General features: G+C 44.6%; 1 protein-coding gene across 1 annotated transcript in view; it reads left to right on the top strand.

Annotated features, from left to right (window-relative positions):
* The window catches only part of LOC140458487 (semaphorin-7A-like), a 44,115-nt gene that overhangs the window by 9,963 nt on the left and 9,361 nt on the right, over positions 1–24,791 (top strand). The window contains exons 3-8 of the mRNA XM_072553152.1: positions 16,287–16,340; positions 17,694–17,792; positions 19,182–19,284; positions 19,375–19,485; positions 23,479–23,600; positions 24,470–24,636. Coding sequence (XP_072409253.1) covers positions 16,287–16,340; positions 17,694–17,792; positions 19,182–19,284; positions 19,375–19,485; positions 23,479–23,600; positions 24,470–24,636 — 656 coding nt within the window. The remainder of the gene's footprint in view (positions 1–16,286; positions 16,341–17,693; positions 17,793–19,181; positions 19,285–19,374; positions 19,486–23,478; positions 23,601–24,469; positions 24,637–24,791) is intronic.

The raw sequence follows: 24,791 nt of genomic DNA, 5'->3' as shown, positions 1-24,791 counted from the left end.
TCTTTATCTACCATTCTTATATACATTAAAATTCCATCACTGTGGTGTTACATTGTTTTATCTATAATACCCAAAGGTTTCAGGAAGCAGGAGATGGCCTACACATTTGCTAAGTGCTGGCTGGTACTCCTGATAAGATTAAGGCGGCACAGTGGCTCAGTGGTTAGCACTGCTGCCTCACAGCACTAGGGTCCCAGGTTTAATTCCAGCCTCGGGCGACTGTCTGTGCGGAGTTTGCACGTTCTCCCTGTGTCTGTGTGGGTTTCCTCTCACAGTCCAAAGGTGTGTAAGTTAGGTGAATTGGCCATGCTAAATTGCCCCTTAGTGGTAGGTCTGTTAGTCAAAGGGAAATAGGTTGAGGTTACTCTTCGGAGGGTCGGTGTGGACTGGTTGGGCCAAAGGGCCTGTTTCCACACTGTAGGGAATCTAATCTAAGAGTTTCTGTCCAGTCTGCTTCCATAATTAAGAGACGTTAATCCTTTTGTCTTTTAAGTTAGTAGTAATACTCGGCCTAGATACTCTAAAGAGGTTAGAAATTTTGCTTGTACTTAATAGAAGAGTAAAGGATGTTAAACTGATTACTGCAGCTGGGTCAAGAGATTTGTTTACTATTTGCTGTTTTGTCAGTTAAGGGCCTAGTGGCCCTGTTTAAAGTTGGTGTTCTGTGTAATGATGCTGCTCCTTTAACAATGTTACAGTGTCCTTGGCTTTTTCTCATAATTCAAACTGTTTCTTTTCCGTTGCCCTTTCCTTTCCTTAACTCAATCTGCTTCATTTTCAGTTGAATTTTAACTCTCTCTAAAGATTCTGGCAGCGTCTCCAGCGAATTTTAATGCTGAGCTGTTGCTGTAATTATCTCTCCTTTCCTCACGGAAGGAGGCAGCTCCGAGCCCAGCCTGTCTGTTAATCTCAGCAGCTTGGCCTTAATCACCTTTTACAAAACCCTCAAGGTCATCCTTTCCATCCCCAGAAAACTCGTGGTGACTGGAAGAGGCATTGATATCCCGAGCACCGTTTAAACCAATCGAATTCAACACCTGGGACAAAAGACACTAACACCCACCACTCGCTGCCTTTGACTCCAACAATCCCAATCCCAATTTGGAACTAGAGAACAAATCCCGCAAAGAGCCCTCAATCTGTTATGGACCAGGCCAGACCCCTTCAAAACGTTTCAAGAAAATAGCCCAGACCCTAACTTTGCTTGTTGTTTTTGATGCAATACGGATATTCCAGGAGGGATGCAGCTGACCCAACTACTTCGTTTTCAACAAAACAAAACTATTAACAAGATTACTGAATAAAACACAAACAAAAGGTACCAAATAACTTAACCGATCTGAAAACCCAACAAATTATGCCAACTTAATGATGCTGTTCCAAATACTTGCAACAATCCCCGTAAACACCTCTTGGCACAAAACACAAGGTCTTACAGGAGCGAGAGAGAGAGATGGCAGAGAGATTCCGCAGGGAACACCTTCTTCCATGGAGCTGTTTCTTGGATCAGCAGCTTCACTGACTGACTGCCTTTCAGTGGACAGCTAGACTGCTAAAACCAAACCAAACCTGAGCTGGGAGAACTGGCCATTCCCCTATCATTGTACAAGTGGGTTTTTTTTAAAACTTAAAAGCCTTTTGCCTGACGCGGTATCTGTTAGCTATAATCAAATTGGCCCTAAATCCCAGACCTTTTGGAGTCTATGTCTTTTATGACCTCTCTGAAAACAAAGCCAAGGACAACATAACCTTGTTAAAGGAGCAGCATTGTCACACCTGTAATTTATTCAGGTTGAGGGGTATGGTATTGTTTATAAAATGGACACTTATTCCAAGGTGGCTTTTGGTGGCCTGATAAGGGTTAAAGGTGTGAAGAGCTGAAAACGTGTTGCTGGAAAAGCGCAGCAGGTCAGGCAGCATCCAAGGAACAGGAGAATTGATGTTTCGGGCAAAAACCCTTCTTCAGGAATGGGCTTATGCCTGAAACGTCGATAATCCTGTTCCTTTGATGCTGCCTGACATGCTGCGCTTTTCCAGCAACACATTTTCAGCTCTGATCTCCAGCATCTGCAGTCCTCACTTTCTCCTTAAAGGTGCGAAGAGGCAATAATCGCTTGAAAGGGATGTTTTCATTTTCGTCAATATTGTAATAGTAAGATATACTGCAAAACCACGGTTTTATGATTGAAAGTAAGGAGTTATGAATGAATCAAATGGGAATGAAATGTTATTAAATATAGACTCTTGGGAGTGGGTTAGAGACCTATAATACAATATCTCACAGGGTACTGTGTACAAAACACAGAAAGATAGCTCACAGGTACAGCAGCAGGAAATCAGGAAGTTTTTTTTATTCATTTGTGGGACTTCGGTGTCGCTGCCTGGCCAGCATTGATAGCCCACCCCTAGTTGCCCCTTGAGAAGGTGGTGGTGAGCTGCCTTCTTGAATTGCTGCAGTCCACTTGTTGTGGGTTGACCTACAATGCCATTAGGGAGGGAATTCCAGGATTTTGACCCAACGACTGTGAAGGAACAGTGGTATATTTCTAAGTTAGGGTGGTGAGTAGCTTGGAGGGGAACTTGCAGGCGGTGGTGTACCCAAGTACCTGCTGCCCTTGCCCTTCTAGGTGGGAGTGGTCATGGGTTTGGAAGGTGCTGTCTAAGGATCTTTGGTGAATTTCTGCAGTGCATCCTGTAGGTAGTATGCACTGCTGCTACTGAGCGTGGTGGTGGTGGAATTGAATGTTTGTAGATGTGGTGCCAGTCAAGCGGGTTGCCTTGTCCTGAATAGCGTCAAGCTTCTGGAGTGTTGTTGGAGCTGCACCCGTCCAGGCAAGTGGGGAATATTCCATCACACTCCTGACTCGTGCCTTGTAGGTGGTGGATAGACTTCAGGATGTCAGGAGGTAAGTTACTTGCCGCTGTATCCATAGTCTCTCACCTGCTCTTGTAGCCATTGGTGTTTATGTGGTGAATCCAGTTGAGTTTTTGGTCAACGGTAACTCCAGGTTTGTTGACAGTGGGGGGATTCAGTGATGGTAATACCAAGGGGCAGTGGTTAGAATGTCTGTTATTGGTGATGGTCTTTGTCTGGCATTTGTGTGGTGTGAATATTACTTGCCATTTGTCGGCCCAAGCCTGGATATTGTTCAGATATTGTTGCATTTGAGCAAGGAGAAGGTTAATGGAATGTTGGCCCTTATTTCAAGGAAGTTGTAGTATAACAGCAGGAAAGTCCTTCTGCAACTCACCAAGGTGCTGATGAGACCACTTCTGGAGCAGTTTTGGTCCCCTTATTTAAGGAAAGATGTCATTTCCTTGGAGACAGTTATGAGAAGGTTTACTAAGCTGATCCCTGGTTTGAAGGGATTGTCTGATGAGCAAAGGCTAAACAGGTTGTGATTCTACTCTCTGGAGTTGAGAAGAATGAGGGGTGATCTCACTGAAACATGTAGGATTCTTGAGGGGCTTGACAGGGTAAATGCTGAGGTAATGTTTCTCCTCATGGGAGAGTCTAGGGCCAAAGGGCATGGCCTCAGAGTAAAGAGGTGCCAATTTAAGGCTGAGATGAGGAGGAATTTTTCTCTGAAAATTTTAGAGTCTTTGGAACTGCTTGCCGCAGAGAGCTGTGGGAGCAGAGTCTTGTGCATATTTAAGACTGAGATAGATAGGTTTGCTAAGGAAGGAAACCTGCCAATTTTACCTATGTTCTTTTAAAAAAACACATTCACAGGACAAGGGCATCACTGGCTAGGTCAGCACTTATCCCTGAAGAGGTGAACAGTTAACCACATTATTGTGGGTCTGGAGTCACATGTAGGCCAGACCAGGTGAGGATGGGCAGTTTCCTTCCCTGAAGGGCATTAGTGAACCAGATGGATTTTTCCAACAATGGTTGCGCAGTTGTCATTAATTCCAGATTTTTGTTGAATTCAAGTTCCGCTGCCTGCCATACCAGGATTTGAATCTGTGCCTCCAGGCTATTTACCTGAATTAACAGTCCAGCAATAATACCACTAGACTATCAACTCCCCTATACATGATGCTAGATTTCCCCAATTACGTGGCCGACTCTGAGCTGCCCTGTGCTATTGTCCTTGGGAGCTACTCAAGGACGGTTACCATTGGGTAAGAAACGCTGTCCTCGGCAGGGGTGCCAACATCGTGGGAAGGGACAAAGGAACAAAAAATGCTTCATTATTCATTGCTGGCTATTATGTTTTCTTGTCAACAACTTTTAAAAGTAAACCAATTTCCAATTCGATTGTCCTTGGATGTGACAGAAGAAGAGATCTTTTCTCTACAGATGCCAGATTATCATTCACTGAATAATGCTTCCTGCGGTTTGAACAGCATTGTGTTCACGCAGCTGAACTCCCTCAATGTAATTGTTAACTTGGAAACAATACCCTGAAATAAATGGCTGATTAAATTTCGATTGAAAACATTTTCCTTTTCTCCCCTCCCTCTCTCTCTCTGGGCACCACTTCCATCGATTCAAATCACGCCTATCCCGATCAGCAACCCAACTCCCACCCTATCCCCCGCTTTCAGTTCTGAAGAAAGGTCACTGGATTCAAAACATTAACTCTGTTTCTGTCTCCACAGAACTTGCCAGATCTGCTGATTTTCTCTAGTACTTTTTGTTTCTGTTTTAGATCCCCACTGTCAGCATTTTTAATGTCATTAGAGTCAGCATGGAAACAGATGATTCGGTCCAATTTGTTCGCACTGACCAGACATCTCAATCTGACCTAGTCCCATTGACCTGCGTTTGGCCCATATCCCTCTAACTCCATCCTCGTCATATACCCATCCAGATGCCTTTTAAATGCTGTAATTGTACCAGCCTCCAGCACTTCCTCTGGCAGATTATTCCATACACGCATCACCCTCTGTGTGAAAAAGTTGCCCCTTAGGTCCCTTTAAAAATCTTATCCCTCTCACCCTAAACCTATGTCTCTAGTTTTGGACTCCCCCACCCTGGGAAAAAAAGACCCTGGTTATTCACCCTATTCATGCCCCTCATGATATTATAAACCTCTGCCAGGCCATCCCTCAGCCTCCAACACTCCAGGGAAAAAAAGTCCATCTGCCACTCCCATGCCTACTGGCCAATCTGATCAGGCTGTAGCCAGTTATGATTTTGTTTTAGATTTGTGGCCAATACAGTGGCTCACTGCTGCCTCACAGCACCAGGGTACTAAGTTCGATTCCACCCTCTGGCGACTGTCTGTGTGGAGTTTGCACATTCTCCCCATGTCTGCGTGGGTTTCCTCCCACAGTCACAAAGATGTGCAGGTCAGGTGAACTGGCCATGCTAAATTGTCTGTAGTGTTAGGTGCATTAGTCAGAGGGAAATGGGACTGGGTGGGTAACTCTTCTGAAGGTCAGTGTGGACTTGTTGGGCCGAAAGGCCTGTTTCCACACTGTAGGGAATCTAATCATTATTGTGAGAGGGGAACAGGGAATTCTTTTTTTACTCTAGCTGGTTCAGCGATGGTTTTACCCAAATGATCCAATTCAAAATGTATTCCAGAAAATTATTGGAGCATCATGAGGTAGGATTAAGATCTGAAATATTAATGTAGGCATGAATTCCAAACACTAGCTGAACCAGACAAACATAACTCAAGGCAATTATCAAAATGAGAAATGCTGAGAGTTTGTAGCCATTGTAGAGAGAATGTTTGACCTTTGACGGAAAAAAAAAGATATCTTTGCAGATACCCTGGTATCATTTGTCAGTCGTGTTTGGCTGCTTTGAAAGGGGAGAAACCTCTGGGGAATGACAACATGATAAGTACCAATCCAAGGCGAGATGTAAAAATTAAATCTGGCCTCTCCAGTGAGGGAGCACTATACTCTCATGGAGATGCTAAACCGAGACTCAGTTGGGATGACTGTAAGCTAAACATAGCACCACTTTGAAGAACAGGGGAAGGCGAATGTGACGGCTCGGACAGTAGGGGTGGGGAAGTGCCTACTTTCTTGATTCCTGCCTGTTTGTCCTTCAAGTATCGTCGCAAAAGTTGTCTGGATAATAACACACTGCGGTTTTTGCAGAAGCTGGCAGTGTATAAATTGGCAACAGTGATGCATATATTACAGCACTTAAAAAGGAATCCATTGGTTGGAAAATGATGTAGCAAGAAAAGGTGCAATGTAAATACAAATATTCCTTTTTAATATCTGCTACCTGCTGAGTCTTTTTTGTTTTGGTTAAGGTGACGGCACATGTATTCTTTGGGGACTTTCTGACCATTTTTGTTGCAGAGTTTATTTTTCAAAGTTTCCTTCAATGGTTATAGTGGAAGAAAATATGTATTTACTTCGTCAAGTTTAAAAATGAAGGCTCTCAGACATGGGGAAATTCAGATTTAAATTTTCCCTAAAACTTCCAAACAACAAACTAGGGCTCCCCAAATATTGTTCAACTGGGATCACAACGTGAGGCGTGAAAATGGTGGCGCTCCCTCAGCGAGGACAGTGTGGAGGGAGTTAGGGGTATAGGTGGGGGGAGGGGCTCTGCCAGAGCCAGGCCCAATTGTTGTAACTTGGTCAGAGCTCCGCAGTGGCCAGCGCTACCCCAGAAAATATGAGCTCAACATTTCAGCTCGTGAGCTCCCTCATATCCCAGCCTCTACTTTGGGACGCCTCTTTTTTTTAACTCGCTCATGGGATGCGGGAGTCACTGCCCGGGGTCCTGTTCCTAGTTGCCCCTTGAGAAGGTGGGGGTGAGCTGCCTTCTTGAACCGCTGTAGTCTGCCTGCTGTGGGTAGACCCACAATGCTATTAGGTGAGGAATTCCAGGATTTTCACCCAGCGAGAGTGAAGGAACGGCGATATGTTTCCAAGTCGGGATGGTGAGTGGCTTGGAGTGGAGCTTGGAGGAGGGTGGTGTTCCCATGTTGCTGCTGCCCTTGTCCTTCTCAATAGAAGTGATCATGGGTTTGAAAGGTGCTGTTTGAGGATCTTTGGTGAATTTCTACCATGCACCTTATAGATATTACACACTGCTTTAACTGAGCATTGGTGGTGGAGGGAGTGAATGTTTGTGGATATGGTAGTTGGCTGTTTTGCCTTGAATAATGTCAAGCTTCTGGAGTGTTGTTGGAGCTGCACCCATCCAGGCAAGTGGGGAGTATTCCATCACACTCTTGACTTGTACCTTATAGATAGTGGACAGGCTTTGTAGAGTTATGAGGTGAGCTATTCACAGGAGTATTCCCTGCTCTTGTAGCCACTGCATTTATATGGCCAGTCCAGTTCAGTCTCTGGTCAGTGGGAACCCTCAGGATTTTGGTAGTGACATTGCATAAGCAATTCCTGTAGTAAGTAACTCCTCACTGAGAAAAGTGCATTGTGATGGACCATTAGACCATGAGATACAGGAGCAGAGTTTGGCCTTTCAACCCATCGAGTTTGAGATGTTTCTCAGACCCATCCTCCTGTCTGTTATCTTTGATCCCTTTACTAAGCAAGAACCTATCTATGTCTGGAGTCTCACAGTCTCCACAGCTCTCAGCGACAATGACTTCCACCGATTAACCACCCTTTGGCTGAAATAAATCCTCCTCATCTCAGTTCTAAGGGATCCTCCCTTCATTCTGAGGCTGTACTCTCAAGTTCTAGTCTGTCCTATGAGTCAAAACATCTTTTCCATGTTCACTCTTTCTAGGCTTCTCAGTATCCTGTAAGTTTCAATCCGATCCTCCCTTATCCTTCTGAATTCCATCAAATACAGACCCAGAATCCTCAGCTGCTCCTCATATGACAAGCCCGTCAACCTTGGGATCATTCCTGTAAACCTCCTCTGCATCCCCTCCCAGGACAGCACATCTTCCTTAGATACGAGGCCCAAAACCGCTCACAATATTCCAAATGCAGTCTGATCAGAGCCTTATACAGCTTCACCAGTACATCCCTGCTGTTGTATTCCAGCCCTCGAAATGAATGCTGACATTATGTTTGTCCTCCTAACTGTCAATTGAACTTGCATGTTAACCTTAAGAGAATCCTGAACTCGGACCCCTATTGTGCTTTGGATTCCGGAGTCCTTTCTCCGTTGAGAAAATATTTATACTTTGAGTCTGCCTAGCAAAGTGCATGAGCTCACACTTTCCCATATTGGATTCCATCTGCCATTTGCTTGCTCACACCCTTAGCCTGTCCACGTCCTTCTGCAGCCTTCTCATTTCCTCAGCACTTCCCTCCACCTATCTTGGTGTCATCTGCAAACTCAGCAACTATGCCCTCAGTTCCTTTGTCCAGATCATCGATGTCTCACATGTTGAAGTATTCTCTGATCCTTCGGGAAGGTCACTTTCTGAAACTTCTGGTTTCTGGCCAGGAAATAAAAGCACATGCTCTGCCACATTTCTCCAACCAAAGAAGTCACAAGGTCACAGCCTTGATTTTAGCCTGAAGCCAAGACGTACACTCGCTGGGAAATATTGACTTCATTGCTTTATACATTTCTTTTAAAGATGTAGATCACAGACTGAGTTAAATCAATCAGAACATATCCATTGCTCTGTCCGTGCAACGTCAGTGAAGCGACATAACAAACTGTTAAATATTGTTTGATAACATCCCTGTAAAATGACTTGGGATCTTTTGCTATGACAAAAATGCTCTTTAATGTTTTTTAAAAGTCCATCATGGGGATGTGGATGTCACTGGCAAAGTCAGCATTTATTGCATTCAGTGTCCATCCTTAGTTGCCCTTGTGAAGGTGGTGGGGAACTGCTTCCTTCAACCACTGCACTCTCTGTGATGCATGTGTCTGTGTGCATGTGTGTCTGTGTGTGGGGGTGTCTGTGTGTGTGGGGGTGTCTGTGTGTGTTAGTATATGTGTCTGTGTGGGTATGTGGGGGTGTCTGTGTGTTTGTTTGTGTGTGTGGGGGGGTGTCTGTGTGTGTGTGGGGGGGTGTCTGTGTGCGTGTGTGTGTGTCTGCATGTGTGCGTCTATGTGTGTGTGAGTGTGTGTGTGTGTGTGTGTGTGTCTGTCTGTCTGTCTGTCTGTGTATGAAATCCCAGGGTTTTGCCCCAGTGACAGTGAAAGAATGGCAGTATGTTTCCAAGTCAGGATGGTGAGGGGCTTGAAGGAGAACCTGCAGAGGCTGGTGTTCCCATGGACCTGCTGCCCTTGTCCTTCTAGTTTTCCTTAGTGCTAGAATGTGGGAGAAGGCCGGATGGCTTGTCTATCGGTATGTGCAGACAATGGAAAATGTGGCCTCTTCCTATGCCATAAATGTTCTATGTTTCTAAGTGTCCATGCAGATAGTTTTTCAACAACCCAGGAATGGGAGCAGGTCATTCAGCCCATTGAGTCTGGATGACCATTCTATAGCATGGCTGAACTTCCAGTTCAACCACTGCCTTCCCATGCTATTTTGAGATGTCTTAACGTCTTTAGTCTTTGGAATCTTATTGGTCTGTGGGGTCTCAAACCTACTCAGCCTACTTGGGTAGAGATTTTCAAAGATCCACCACCCTCTGAGTGAAGGAATTCCTCCTCATCTCATTCTTAAATGGCTAACCCTGAGGTTATATCTCTCGCAAATATTCTCTCCATACCCACCCTTTCACATCCTTTCAGAATTTTGTACATCCCAGTGAGATTCCATTCTTGGAAGTTCTCGAGAATACAGAATATGTCTTTTAATAAGACCATCCAGCCATTCCAGGAAATAATTTGATAAACCTTCTGTTGTACTTCCTCTCTGACAAGTCCATCCATCCTCAAACAAGGAGACTAAAGCTTTACACAATACTCCAGGTGAGGTCTCACCAACTCCATACAGCCGCACGAAGATATCTTGTAGGCAGAAGTGGGTGCTGCAGATTGGAGTCAAGATTAGAGTGGTGCTGGAAAAGCTCAGCAGGTCAGGCAGCATCCGAGGGGCAGGAAAAGTCAATGTTCCATCACCACTCTAATCTTGAATGTAAGTCATCTTGTGCTGAAATCTCCCCCCTTCTGTGATCAAGGCCAACAGATTGTTTGCCTTTCTAACTGCTTGTTGCACCCACAAGCTAGTTTCTAGTGACTCCTGAGAAGGATATCCCTTGGACAACAGCACTTCCCAACTCTCACCATTCACAGAACATTGTGCCTCTCAGGTTTTTTTTCTCTGCTAACCGAATACCTTCAGCGACAGCGGAACAACGTTGGATTCTGAGACATGGGCGGCAGGGAAGTTCACTCTTCATACAAATCACAGAAAAATCAAATGATTGTCATTGCAATTATTGTAACAAGGGCTTATGCCCGAAACGTCGATTCTCCTGCTCCTTGGATGCTGCCTGACCTGCTGCGCTTTTCCAGCAACACATTTTCAGCTTGTAACAAGGTCAGCCAGCCTGACATCATAGGATATGAGCTCCCTGATTGGGGCTGTTAATCTGGTCCAATTAGGTAGCCCTGGTTGACATAAAAATGTGTGGTGCTGGAAAAGCGCAGCCGGTCAGGCAGCATCCGAGGAGCAGGAGAGTCGATGTTTCGGGTATAAGCCCTCCATCAGGAATGTGGTCAGGCCACATTCAAGGATGCTTCTGATGAAGGGCTTATGCCTGAAATGTCGACTCTCCTGCTCCTCAGATGCTGCCTGACCTGCTGTGCTTTTCCAGCGCCACACTTTTCGACGCTGACTCTCCAGCATCTGCCGTCCTCACTGTCTCTCATAAAAGGGTGAATGTCAGAGCTGACACTCTGGTGTCTGACTCTGTATGAGGCAGTATTATAGTCAAAGGCTATTCATGTTTAAATAAAGGGGGACTTGGTGATGAATACCGGCCTCTTACATCAGACACCTCTGGTTTTCTGTAGAGTCCACATCCTGGCCAGATGATATTGGAATAGGGATAGGCAAAGGGATCTCTTGACCCTACAGGGCATTACTGAACCAGATGGGTTTATCACCAACATCGGTTATCATTAGACTAGCTTTTCAGTCTCGATTTTATTGAATACTTCACCATCTGCTAGAGTTGGATCTGAATCCATGTGCCCAGAACACCGGCCTGCAGTTCCTGATTCCTAACCCTGCAACAATACAAGAATACCTTGTCACAACATTGCTGGATCATTTCTTCATATTGTCATTTCCTTTTCAAATGTGGGAAATGGTTATACAATCAGATACCACTCCTGTTCTGAACTTTACCATCTGGATGCTGACACCAACGCTCTCTGGCTTATCTGTACCAGTTGCTGGGTTCTTCCATAGCCAACACGTCCTGGAATGGGGGAATCAACATTGGGAGCTCTAGAGGCAGGAGCATACCCACTGAACCATTTAGTCTCTTGAATGCCCAAAGCCACCTTTCACTCATATTAACTTCAGGCTTTTACAAATCTCCAATCACTGTTCCAGAAGTGATACATGTTTTCACAATATAGTTCTATCAATGGGACATTGTTCATTTTATATCAAGTATGAACATTATCTGATAATAATATAGGTCAGGGAATGGGACATAACAAAGTCTGCAGAACTACTCGAAGCTGTGGGAAGAGGAGTAGTTATTATTTAGACTTCAATGAAGATTTAGTTGTCAAATGTTTTAATAGGAAGGAACGAGTGAAGGTCAGGGTAGGGTACTGATCGTAATTTATAATCAGCCTTGAATAAAAGAGATGAAGGTCATTGGAAAACATATTGAAAATGTGCAAGTCTTAGCTGTGGGTGGTCAGATAGCTCAGCTGGCTGGACAGCTGGTTTGTAATATAGTGTGATGCTGACAGTGCTGGTTCAGTGGCTGGACTGGCTGAAGTGACCTCATAAAAGATCCTGCTTTCTCACCCTAACTCTTCACTTGAGGCCTGGTGACCCACCAGCAGTTGTCTGTCTCTAATGGGAGAGCAGGACCAAGTTAACATTGCTAATTCCATTTGCAGTAAAGGTAGATTAGCTGACACTAATCAGGATAATTACCTCTCTCGGAATTGTCTGCCTGTACGCATCACTGTTTACTTTTAGTTTAATCTGTTTATCTGTTTATCTTTAATGCTCTTCCCTCAGTAGTGACCTCAATTATGTGAAGTGTTCCAACCATCACCAAGCTGTTGCCTTGCACGAGTTCATTATTAGTTATCCATTGGTATTTTACTGAGTCTCTTAAAACTCAAAGAAAGTGCTGGTGCCATTCCATTATTATATTCTCATCTTCCCTGCTTTAACCACAAAATTAAAGGTAATGAAAGATAATAATCTACATCCAAAGCTCTGGGTTTGACTCCCACTCCAGGACTTGATGGCAATCAATAGTGCATTCGTAACAGGTTGGGCCAACAGGTAATTTGTTCAAGTAGCAGACACTGAGAGAAGTTCCTGATGAGAGAGTGAGGACTGCCGATGCTGGAGATCAGAGTTGAGAGTGTGGCGCTGGAAAAGCACAGCCGGGCAGGCAGCATCCGAGGAGCAGGAGAGTCAACATTTCGGGTATAAGCACCACACTTTTAGAGATTCTGATGAATCAGGCTTGCTGCTGGATAGCAACTGTCTCAGATTGAGAAATTACTGAGTAAGATGTTCTGGTTTTCTTTAAATGGGGGAGCAAAAGATATATTTACCTTGAGCAAGATGATGATTCTGCAATTGATTCTTGGAACTGGGTGATATTTAAATCCCAGTCCCAGTACAGGTAACAAACCTGTTGCAATGATTTAGGAAAGGCAACAGGATCTCCTATAATCCAGCAGAGACAAAACGAAACCAATTACATGCAGCTGTGAATAGTGCAGCCAACCATCGGAAACAGCACAATTTGTGATCAAATAAAAAATACTAAATCTAGTTAAAAACTCACAGCTGCAGACGCAGACATAGGCTTGTAGTTTGTCTGCGTTTTTTTACATCTGATTATGTGGAAGCATGTGGGGACGTGTAGTTTCATACTTGTCAATTAGTTCAGCAATGTTTCTGGCACAGAGGTTACTATGTGCTGTTATATAAGAATGAGGTGCAGGATTGAGCAATTCAACCTCTCAAGCCATTTACTACCATCATGATCTCAAGGACTCATAGTCATTGGGTCAGAGAGTCATATGGCATAGAAACAGACCTTTCGGCCCAACTAGTCCACTCTGACCATGTTCCCAAATAGAACCAGTCTAATTTGCCTGCGTTTGGCCCTTATCCCTCCAAACCTTTCCTGTTCAAGTACTTATCCAAATGTCTTTTAAATGTTGCAACTGCATCTGCATTCACCACTTCCTGTGGGAGTTTATTCCATACACCAACCAATCTCTGAGTAAAAAAGCTGTCCTTCATGTTCTTTCTAAACCTTTCGCACCTTAAAAAGATATTCCCTTGTTTTAAACTCCCCCACCTTATCCATGCCCCTCATAATTTTATAAACCTCTCTAAGCTCACTCCTCAATCTCCTCAGCTCCAGTGAAAAAAAGCCCAGCCTATCCAGCCTATTTTTATAACACAAACCCTCCATTCCCAGCAATATCCTTACACATCTTTTCTGAACTCTCTTCAGTTGAATAATATGCTTTCTACAGCAGGGTGACCAGAACTAGACACAGTACTCCAGAAGAGGCCTTACCAATGTCCTGTACAACCTCAACATGACGTCCCAACTCCCATACTCAAAGGTCTGAGCAATGAAAGCAAGCGTGCTAAACACCTTATTAACCACCCTGTCGACCTGTGATGCAAACTTTAAGAATTATGTAGCTGAACCCTTAAGTCTTTCTATTCTACAACACTCCCCAGGACTCTACCATTAATTATATAAGTCCTGTCCTGGTTTGTTTTACCAAAATGCAATGCCTCGCATTTATCCAAATTAAACTTCATCAGCCCATTGAGCCAATTGATCAATGTAATCTTCGATCGCCTTCTTCTCTGTCGACTATGCCACTAATTTCCGTGTCATATGCCAACTTACAAACCATGCCTCCTATAACCTCATCCAAATCGTTTGTATAAATGATAAACAAAACTGGACCCATTGCCGATACCTGCAGAACACTGCTGGTCACAGACCTCCAACACCACCCTCTGTCTCCTACCATCAAGCCAAATTTGTACCCAACTGGCAAACTCACCCTGAATCCTGTGTGACTTTGCTAATTAGTCTACTGTGCAGAACCCCGTCAAAAGCTTTACTAACATCCATGTATACAATGTCTATCACTCTGCCCTCATCAATCCTTTTGGTTACTGTCTCAGAAAACTCAATCAGGCATGTGCGAAATGATTCCCCTCGCAGTTTGCAGACTGTCCCTAATCATTCCTTCTGTCTCCAAATGCATCTTTCAGAATCACCTCCAACGCCTACCCACCACTCTCCAGTCTGTAGTTCCCAGACTTCTCCTTACAGCCTTTCTTACACAAAGGCACAACCTCCCAATCTTCCTGCACCTCACCCAAGGTTATAGATGATACAAATGTTTCTGCTAGTGGCCCCACAATTTTTTCCCTGACTTCCCACAATGTCCTGGAATACACTTGATCAGGTCCTGGAGATTTACCCACCTTTATGTTTTCTAAGATCAACAGCACTTCCTCTTTTGACAATGTGAACTGTTTTCAAAACATCGACATTTATTTTCCCAAATCCTCAAGCCTCTGTTCCTTTCTCCACAGTCAAAACTGAAGGAAAATATTCGTTATGCTTCCAACCACCTGAGGCTCATTGTGTAGACCATCTCGTTGATCTGGAAGGGGACATGTTCTCTCTCTAGTTGCTCTTAATGTACTTCTAGAATCTCTTTGGATTACCCTTAATCCTCAACTCAATTATCCTGCTCGCTCTCCATAACCCTTGACCCAACATTAATCAAACATCTGTCTATCCCCTTCTTCAATCCTGGCAACCACCTCATTCTGGGCGAGCAAATTCCAAAGATTCAGGACCATTTATGAAAATTAGTTTTCAATCTGCCACCCGATACCCTAAAGCTATGACCTCTTGTTCCAGAGTGGCCCCCAATGAACAGTATTTGCTCTGCGCCTATTGCTTCTTCCCATTGGAAAGAAGACTTTCTAAGGCCACGTCTGATCATTTCACCAGTTGTTTAAAGGATAGGTTAATTAACAGGGTGACTGGTATCAATGATGGAGTTTTATTATGTCAGACAAAGGGGACTGTTTGTTGGAGATGTGTTTACCAGAACCTGACAGCACATTAATTATTAAAACACAAAGGCTTCATTATTACTCAGATATTTCAGAGGAAATGTCCATTTAGTCTTCACTTCTCAACCATATTTATAGCATTTGGAAACTCTGAGCTTTTGTTTCCTTGTCATTACACTGATAAGCAGTGATGATATAAATTTCAAAAGAGCTGCTTGAGAACTGTACACCACAGCACGTTTCAGGGAGCTTTCTGAATAGCTCTTTCCACTAATTACTTGAACTTAGTGTGCCAATCTCATGTTTATTATTTGAAAACAGGACAAATGAGGTAATGTTTTCACTTTCTTATCCAGCCAGTGGGTGAGAACAATGATGCTTCATTGAGATTTAACCCTGAGCATTCTGCCTCACTCTGACCTTCTGGGGCTGTGCTGTTGGGTAAAGCTAGTGATGTAGTATATTGTGGGGAGGCGGCTGTGGTGTTCAGCAGGGCACAGTGTCTCTGCCATGTCCTGGTACCCCGTTCGCCCTCTCAGGTGAATGTGAAAAGTGGCATGACATCGTTTAATGTGCTGGTTAATATTTATCCCTTTGCCAATAAAACAGACAATCTACTCAGGGGAGAAAGGGAGGACTGCAGATGCTGGAGATCAGAGCTGAAAATGTGTTGCTGGAAAAGCGCAGCAGGTCAGGCAGCATCCAAGGAGCAGGAGAATCGACGTTTCAGGCATGAGCCCTTCTTCAGGAGTGTAGTTTGGCGCACCGACCTTTACACCGCTGAGGCTAAACGCCAGCTCGCGGCCACCTCCTCCTACTGCCCCTTTGACCAATCTACTCATGGGAGCTTGCTGTGTGTAAATTGGCAGTTGTGTTTCTAAAATTAATGCAGTGACATTTCGTGAATGTTATTGGCCATAAGGGGACTTTAGAACAGCCTGAATGGCACTATATAAATGCACTACAATAATCCGACAATACGACCCACTGTAAGGTGCTACTTTCTCATTAAAACACTGAGTTGATGATATTTGTTGGGGCTGGACTGTCCATAGTGAAACAATGGCATTCAATCAGCTCTCCCAGCAACACACACTCGACGCACATTCAATCAGCTCTGTTACTTTTCAATATGAAAGAACATTACACAGCGTCAATCTCTTACAAGCGTTTCTCTTCACTTTTCAGATTGCAGTGCCTGTGGATAATAAATCCATGACAGAATGCCAAAAGAAGAATGTGGTGAGTTACTCTCTGAAAAAACATTCATATCTGTTTCACTTTGTTGAAACGCAACAGTTAAAAGATATCTCTTGCAAGTTTCTGTGCCTGTTTTATAATTGACTTTTTATACAGTTTCGTTTTCTCGTGTTTGACTGTTATTACAATGGCAAAACCATCCTCCTGTGGGATAGATAAACCCATTCCCCGATCAGAGCTGCCTTTCCTGCACCATTCCTGAATTCTCACTCTGTTCCTCAGTGATTTACCATAACCAGGTGATCACATGGAGCTGTTAGTGAGGGGGCAGCTTGTGAATTGTGAGCAGGGGTTTGAATGATTTGTAAAAGATGGATAAACAGACGACAGAATTACATGAGTTGTGAGCCTGGCACTGACAGTCTCTGACCTCCCAGAGACCCCTCGATGGAGGGCACCTTATTGGGATGAAGTGGGTTAATTATTCCACCAAGTCCCTGAAGCCAAGCGATAGCCTCCTCATTTGCTAACCCCGGAGTCTGGAGAGGAAACAATGGATCAGTTTTTACCCTTCTGAGCCCCTCATACTGGTACCTATGTGCTGTCAAGAAAGGAAATGATCCAACCATCAGACTCAACTCCAAGATAAAATTAAAGGATTCCGAAAGGTTACCCATCCCCTCACCACAACCCCAGCACCCTGCTCCCTTCCCCACTCTCAACACATAGCCCCTGGCCCCCTGCCTTCCTCTCACCCTAAGCCTGCTTTCCCCCCTCTCCCAGCCCCTCTTCCCCCCAGCTCCCAGCAGCACCTGCCCTCAACCCCTGGGCCCTGACCCCTGACCCCAGCTTGTGGAATCCCAGCCTCCCCCTCAGAACTGTCAATGTCAACACTGAACAACCTTCTGGTCAGCTGTCCATATCCTACTTGCTGATGGCCACCGGTTGTCAAGTGATCCCTGATTGGATGTCCGGTGAGCCAATGGAGTTTGGTGCTTGTGAGAAGTTGTGCCTTGGGAAAGGGTTATCCAAAGAAACTGCAGCACTTCATGGTGTGCCTTGGTGCGCATGCACACACATGTGTGTGTGTGGGTGTGTGTGTGTGTGTGTGGGTGTGTGTGTGAGTGTGTGTGTCTGTGTGTCTGTGTGTGTATCTGTGCGTGTGTGTGTGTGTGTCTGTGTGTGTGCACGCGCACACCTGTGTCAAGTGTTGCCACCCCAGCGAGGTTGGAATCGTGCAGTTAGTTTGCTGGGCGTGTTGTGAATTGGCATTGAGACTTTTCACATCATTTATATAGAAGCCTGTAAGAACATATTCCGAACAAATGCGCTCTTGATTAGTTTCTTCAGTTTGCTGTTTCCTTGACGATATTCATGGTCTGCATTTAACTTCAGGGGTACTGTCAGAATGTTATCATGGTCCTGCAAAGATTCAACAGAACCCATCTTCTTCTGTGTGGGACCAATGCCTGGAATCCAAAATGCTGGTCACTCGTAAGTATAGTTTGGCTGACGTTGAATGTCTATTCGTCCAAACTCAGCCTCCCACCTTAATGCTTTGGCCAAAGAGAGACAAGATGGAGGGAGCTGGAGCAGACTGGGCTAAGTGATATATCTGGGTGATAATGTACATAGATGGGATTAGATCTCCTATCTTTTATACAGCCCTCCTGTTGGTCAGGCTAACTATTGAATGGCTATTCTGAGATTCCCCGCAAATCAAAGTTAACCCACTCGCCCAGCCTCCTCCCACACCCCCTGAGTGCTTGATGGGGGAATGAGCTTCTTCAGTTTTTGAGCCAGTGACTACTCACTTTGCCATTTTTCCCGTCTATGGTGTCATTACTGCCAGATGCCAAGTGGTTCCGAACCAGCCAGAGCTGGGAAACGACCCCAGCAGGGCAGTGTGGACAGAGAACTGGGACAGGGCAGGTACTCTGGGGGCTTTTCATCCATGGGATGTGGGCATCGAAGGTTGGGCCAGTGTTTATTTGTCCGTCCCTAGTTGCCCTGGAGACGCTGGTGGTGAGCTGCTGCCTGATTGAACCACTGCAGTGGTGTACGGACACCCACAGAGCTGCTAAGGAGGGAGTTCCAGGATTTCGGATTTGTGCACTTTCAGGGAGATCCAGCAACCGGTAATGAAGAAAATATTCCAAATAATTTCCTTGCTACCATCTTATTCATTTACAAACCAGCACTTTAATAACATCAACTCCATTGAAATATATCCCTGGGCTCTGACATCAATCTGAGGAACATGATATTCCTCCTTTTAAAGAAAACTAATTTCCCACGCTCCCTTTTATATCGCTGTGCGTTTAAAACATTATCTCAAAGACCGCAATCAAATCATGATAAGCCCATCGCTCAACTACTTTGGCAGGTGCACTGTTTCTGAGCACACTTACTTCAATTAAATATTTTGTGAGGCACATTCTCCCTGCTTCTGAGTGGGTTTCCTCTGGATGCTCCGGTTTCCTCCCACAGTTCAAAGATGTGCAACTTATGGAGAATTAGCCAGGCTAACTTGCCCCATAGTGTTCAGGGACGTGCAGACTAGGTGGGTTAGCCAAGGGGGAATGCAGGTTTACAGAGATAGGGGGATAGGTCTGGGAGGGATACTGTTCGGTGTGGTTCTATTGGGCCAAATGGCCTGTTTCATCACCGTTAGGTTGCTAGGCAACCAGGTGAATCCTGGAACAACAACGTGGGAATTGCTAGAGGCATCAAGACAAAGATGCATCGCTCTTCACCCATCCTGTCAACTCTTTCTATTGATGTAAAATTCCTTCCCGCATGATTATTTGCCATGACATGATGTGTGATCAACCTGCTAATTTTTGAAAATAATAATGCTGATGAACTGCAACGGTTTTACAGATTAACGGCACATTGAGTGAAATCATTAATGGAGGAGGACATCCAATTGGACGAGGAGTGTGCCCTTTCAGTCCGAAACACAGCTTCACCTCACTGGTTGAAGGTGGGTCCCCTTGCAATTGACGTTCATTGTCGTTCAGAGATCAGGGACCTACTCACTGAGTGTGTGTGTGTGTTTGACTTCCAATGACAGGAGAAAAACTCTACTCAGCTGCCCCTTTATTTGAGAATGGAAATGTGAACCTTCGAAGGTTTAAGGAACGGAGTCCATCATGGTTACTCTCTGTTGACAAGTGGCTGAGAGGTAAGTGTCAACTCAATACTGAGCAGTGTCCAAATAGAAAGTGGATGAGGTCATTTCCCTGGCCACCCTGATGGATGTCTAAAACTCCCCGTGTCTGCCTGGGTTTCCTCTGGGCGCTCCAGTTTCCTCTCACAGTCCAAAGATGTGCTGATTAGGTGAATTGGCCATGCTAAGTTGCCGGTAGTGTTAGGTGAAGGGGTATATGTAGGGGAATGGGTCTGGGTGGGTTTCTCTTCAGAGGGTCGGTGTGGACTTGCTGGGCCGAAGGGCCTGTTTCCACACTGCAAGTATTCTAATCAGGTAGCAGGGATGTAACACATCGAGGGGAGACGCTGAAAGCTAATTTCTGCTCCTTGAACTGGATTGGACCAGGCACCACCTCAGAATTCTTGACTCTCCTTTGGATTTGAAAGATCTGGAAAAATGACCGGTTTCATACAGTCGGAAAAAAGTGAGGGCATGGAGAAAGTGGGACAGATGGGCAAGGGTGTTCAGATCAAAGTACAAATAGAATGCTAATGGTAGTAGAGGAGTGAAACAGATGAGGAATAAGTGTTAATGGTTGATGTTGAAAGATGCAAATAGGTTTGGCTAAATTTGCACAGCTATTCTCCGGATTGGCTGAGATTGTTCAGCTTGTAATTCTGAGGGAATCTTTTGCAGAACACATCTTACACTTAGGAAACTCAAGGACAACAATCAATTTCCCTCTTATAGACCAACTATTAATAACTGATGTTGGGGTTTTGATGGATAAATATTAAGCTGTGATTTTATGTGTCAGCTTTGTGTGATATGCAGTGAGAGATGCAGTGTAGGTTCCTCAAACAAAACAAACAGAATAACAAGGACAGATCATAGATTGCAATGCGGAACAGCAACTGAGCCTCACTCGTGTGTAATATGAAGGAGCACTGCGTCGATCGTACTGTGAAATAGATTTTCAACATTCCTGTATTGCAAACTATTTCGTGAAGGCCCACAGTTGAAACCGTCAAGTGATAGGATGCCGAAACCAGTGTCTTAGCAAAACGGCCTAGGGAGATATGACACAAGACAGAGTTTCCCACACGAGGAACTACAAGTTCTATCATCTTGCCCAATAGTTTTAATTTTGGACATGGTAGAAACTTGCAGTGAACACTGCACCAACTGTGGCAGGGTGGATAAGCACAGACTCATCAGGGAAAGAGTGTTGAAGGCTTTCACAATCCTATGGGAAGTGTGAGACAATGAGGATGTAGAAAAAGATGGAGTGCCAAACCCAGAAATTGTATGGAATGAAAACATGGCTCCCCTAATTTTCACTGTGTGGGTTCAAGTCACCTCCTAGAGATTTGACCTTACAATCTGGGTTGACACAGCATTACTGAGAGACTGCTGTACTGTCAGAAGTGCCATCTTTTGGCTGGCCTTTTAGATCGAATCAGGTTTGCTTGTATCTGTTTGTGCTTTGTAGGATTGCTATATTTCACCATAAGATGTTCCAGTGCTTGAAGCATTTGTTCCTGCCTCATGTGACGAAACCCATTTCCCAAAGGTCTGACTGTTGCTTCACTGTGACGTGTTACCTTCAGAGCACACCATGTTCCAGTATAGGGAGATGGCAACATACACATCTTCCCTGTGGCAGAAACTGGGCTTATTGCAGGTTTCCAATAAATCACCCAGGAAAGTGGTTCCAACATCAGCGTAAGTTGGAGCAAGAGACAGAAACAAGGACAAGGCTACACTCTAAGAACACACAGCGCCAGAGACCCAGGTTCAATTCCCGCCTCCGGCAACTGTCTGTGAGGAGTTTGCACATTCTCCCCGTGTCTGTGTGGGTTTCCTCCGGGTGCTCCGGTTTCCTCCCACAGTCCAAAGATGTGCAGGTCAGGTGAATTGGCCATGCTAAATTGCCAGTAGTGTTAGGTGAAGGGGCAAATGCAGGGGAATGGGTCTGGGTGGGTTGCGCTTTGGCGGGTCGGTGTGGACTTGTTGGGCTGAATGGCCTGTTTCCACACTGTAAGTAATCTAATCTAAAAAAAAATTAACACTCCATATTAAGAATGCTGATTTTTGCTGATAATTGAATAAAAGTAACTCATCCTTGAACATAAAATATTGAGGTTTATTAAACCATGAGGGGCATGGATAAGATAAATAGACAAAGTCTCTTCCCTGGGCTGGGGGAGTCCAGAACTAGAGGGCATAGGTTTAGGGTTAGAGGGAAAGATATAAAAGAGACCTAAGGGGCAACTTTTTTCACACATAGAGGGTGGTACGTGTATGGAATGAGCTGCCAGAGGAAGTGGTGGAGGCTGGTACAATTGCAACATTTAAAAGGCATCTGGTTAGGTATATGAATAGGAAGGGTTTGGAGGGATATGGGCCGGGTGCTGGCAGGTGGGATTAGATTGGGTTGGGATATCTGGCATGGACAAGTTGGACTGAAGGGTCTGTTTCTGTGCTGTACATCTCTATGACTTTATGATTATTAAAAAATGATGGAATTTTCCTGGAGAGTTTTGATAAGTCACCCTAATCGGTACAAGATTTACCGAAGAGCAGATCGTAGGTCAGAGACAGTTTTAGTCAGGGAGCGAGAGTTAGAGAAGTTGAACTGGTGTTGGTCAGAAATGATCGAACCTTCTTGCAACTGCTGGGCACACAACATCAGAACAAAGGTTCCATTCAGCAAGGGCTCCATTGCCAGCAGTCTCCGTGCAGTTCAGACTTGGTGGAAATTGTGAGGAACTGAGAAGCAACAGAAGGTGGCTGGGGGTTTGAGCTCAGAATAAGCCATGGGAACCTTTGATATTTCAGAGCAGCTGAGAGTTCAGGGTGAGGGAAGCCCGCAGGCAATGTTTGCTTGGTGCAGTAAATATGGGAGCCCAGAGAAGCCAGGGGCAGTGCCAGTTTGGATTATCTGTCTCAGTGTGAAAGAGCTGGAGTTGTGCCCAGGAATGCGTGCTGAAGTGCAACCTTGGGAATCCAGTAGAACACAGCCTCAGGAGTAGAGATTCAACAGGCAGAACATGAGCAATCAGTGGCTCAGTGACTGGTTCTTATGGGAATTCCAAGGATAGGTCCTCAGACATGAAGATTTAGAATCCCTTGTAAAGGAGGCAAAGTTTCAATGAGATTTGGTTACTCGCAATCTTAGGGAGGGTATTGCTTAGATATCCATGGGAACCATCTTGACTGCATTTGCTACTTGGTGTGCTCTGTGGGGCGTTTGACCACAGTTTGTCTATCAGTCCTTTGTTATCCTGTGTTAAAATTGGATGCTAGAATATAAATTGTACACAGGTAGCCCCTACTATCCGAAAGTAGAGCATTCCCAGTAAACCCTTCCTTTGCCAGAAATGGCGTAAAGAAAAGGTGCGTGATTTACTTGGAAAAAGTATCACCGTTTCGCATAAAAGCAAAAATCCTCTTTGGCTTCATGAAAGCAGGTACTAATGTAGGTCTTTTGTAAAAGCAAAACTGCGTAAAGCGAACATTTGCAAAGTGGGGGAAACCTGTAGTTTTATATGTTGTAGGCCTCAAACTTCATCCACTTAAAGCAAAATTGAAGTTCCTGGCTGTAACCAGATTATAACAAATATTTGGTATCATAACAGATTCTCCCCTGTGTCTTGATGGGTATTTCTCTCTCCATCAATGTTATAAAACACAATTTGATCATTTATCCCTTTGTTGTTTTTGGGAGCTCACGTTGAATAAATTGCCTCCTGTGTCGCCTGTTCTACAACAGTAACTAGAATTCTAACATTGGCCACAAAGTGCTTTAGGATAGACTCAGGTAACAAATGGTGCTACAGAAATGCCAGCCTTTGGGTCCAAGGCTTGCATTTCTGTAGACACCAGTCACCTATAGTTTCCCATGTCTCATGTTCCCAATTTAAGATGTATTTCCCTGAGCTGTATCGGACTGTGCCCTTGAGTCTTCATGTTTTGATCTTATTGACCCATGTTCCTGTTCCCTCCCTTCTCCTTCCCATTTAGATCCCAGTTTTGTGGGAATGTCACCAATGGGTGAACACGTTTTGTTCTTTTTCCGGGAAAGGAATTTGGCAGAAAACCTGGACGTTGACCCCTGGATATCACGGGTTGCCCGTGTGTGTAAGGTGGGTGAGTCCGACAGATGAAGTTAATGGTTGATATTTTCAGCTGGATGTTTCATACATGGACTCGAATTTTCATTAAAACCTGTCATTACATTTTTCTGAGCGACGGAGTGTCTGTCCTCAATATTCCATAGAGCTCCTTTAGGGTGCTGTTGGACTGTCCCATCCCAACACTGGGCCAAATGTTCACCTTCCTGACCTGGTGGACAACTGAAGTTTCAGATTGGAACTTGTTAGAGAAACCTCCCCAGTTTCCCCATGTTTACAATGAGTGTATTCTCCTCTTTATTGATGGAAATGTCATGTGTAATTGCATTTAACCCTGTAGCTCTTGTCCTGATTCTGATATGTCTCAATCTCCCGAATCCTGGGGCAGTTGCCATAGCAACATGGAAGCAGACCCTTCATGCCTTCAGTCATGCTCTACCCTTCAGTAAAGCCATGGCTGATCTGGCTATTGTCTTTACTCCACTTTCCCAACTGGCCTTTGTGACCCTTGACTGCCTTGTCTGTCAGCAATCAAACTAACTCATTAAAAATTAGCAAAATTATCTAACACAACCCTGAATAAATACAATGACTTGGAATCTCCACTATCTTTTAGGGAAGAGAATTAAAACCATTTGAGAGTAAAATCTCCTCATCTCCATCTTAAATGGGAAACCTTTTATTCTTAAACTGTGTCCCCTCATATTTGTCTCCCCTCCACTGGAGGAAACATCTTCTTTGAATCCATCTGAACAGGTTCCCTCAGGAGCTCAGTCCCTGGTTCTGGTCTCTCTGTGGGAGATTATGGATCCACTCCAGCTGTCGTGGGTTTGCTGTGTGTTTGAGGGAATACTTCAGGCTGTGATCTCTCTCCTCCACAGAATGACCGAGGTGGCTCCCGGTTCCAACTGCAGAATAAATGGGCAACCTTTCTGAAAGCTCGCCTGCTGTGTAACATTCCGTCCGAAAACGCGCATTTCAACAGGATTCAAGATGTCTTTGTTGCTCAGTGTGGAGACCGCGTTTACGGAATTTTTCAGAGTAACTGGTGAGTCAGCAAGATAGTGACATGTTCAGAACAGAACAAGGAGAGAAACAAAATCCCACACACACAAACACACACGTACAGACACACACACGTACAGACACACACACACATACACACACACGCACAGACACACACGCAAGCACACATGCACACAT

Source organism: Chiloscyllium punctatum, chromosome 33 (assembly GCF_047496795.1).
Source record: "Chiloscyllium punctatum isolate Juve2018m chromosome 33, sChiPun1.3, whole genome shotgun sequence".
Classification (NCBI taxonomy): Eukaryota; Metazoa; Chordata; class Chondrichthyes; order Orectolobiformes; family Hemiscylliidae; genus Chiloscyllium; species Chiloscyllium punctatum.
The sequence above is the reverse complement of the archived record's forward strand: the minus strand, read 5'-3'. Positions and strand labels throughout refer to the sequence as shown.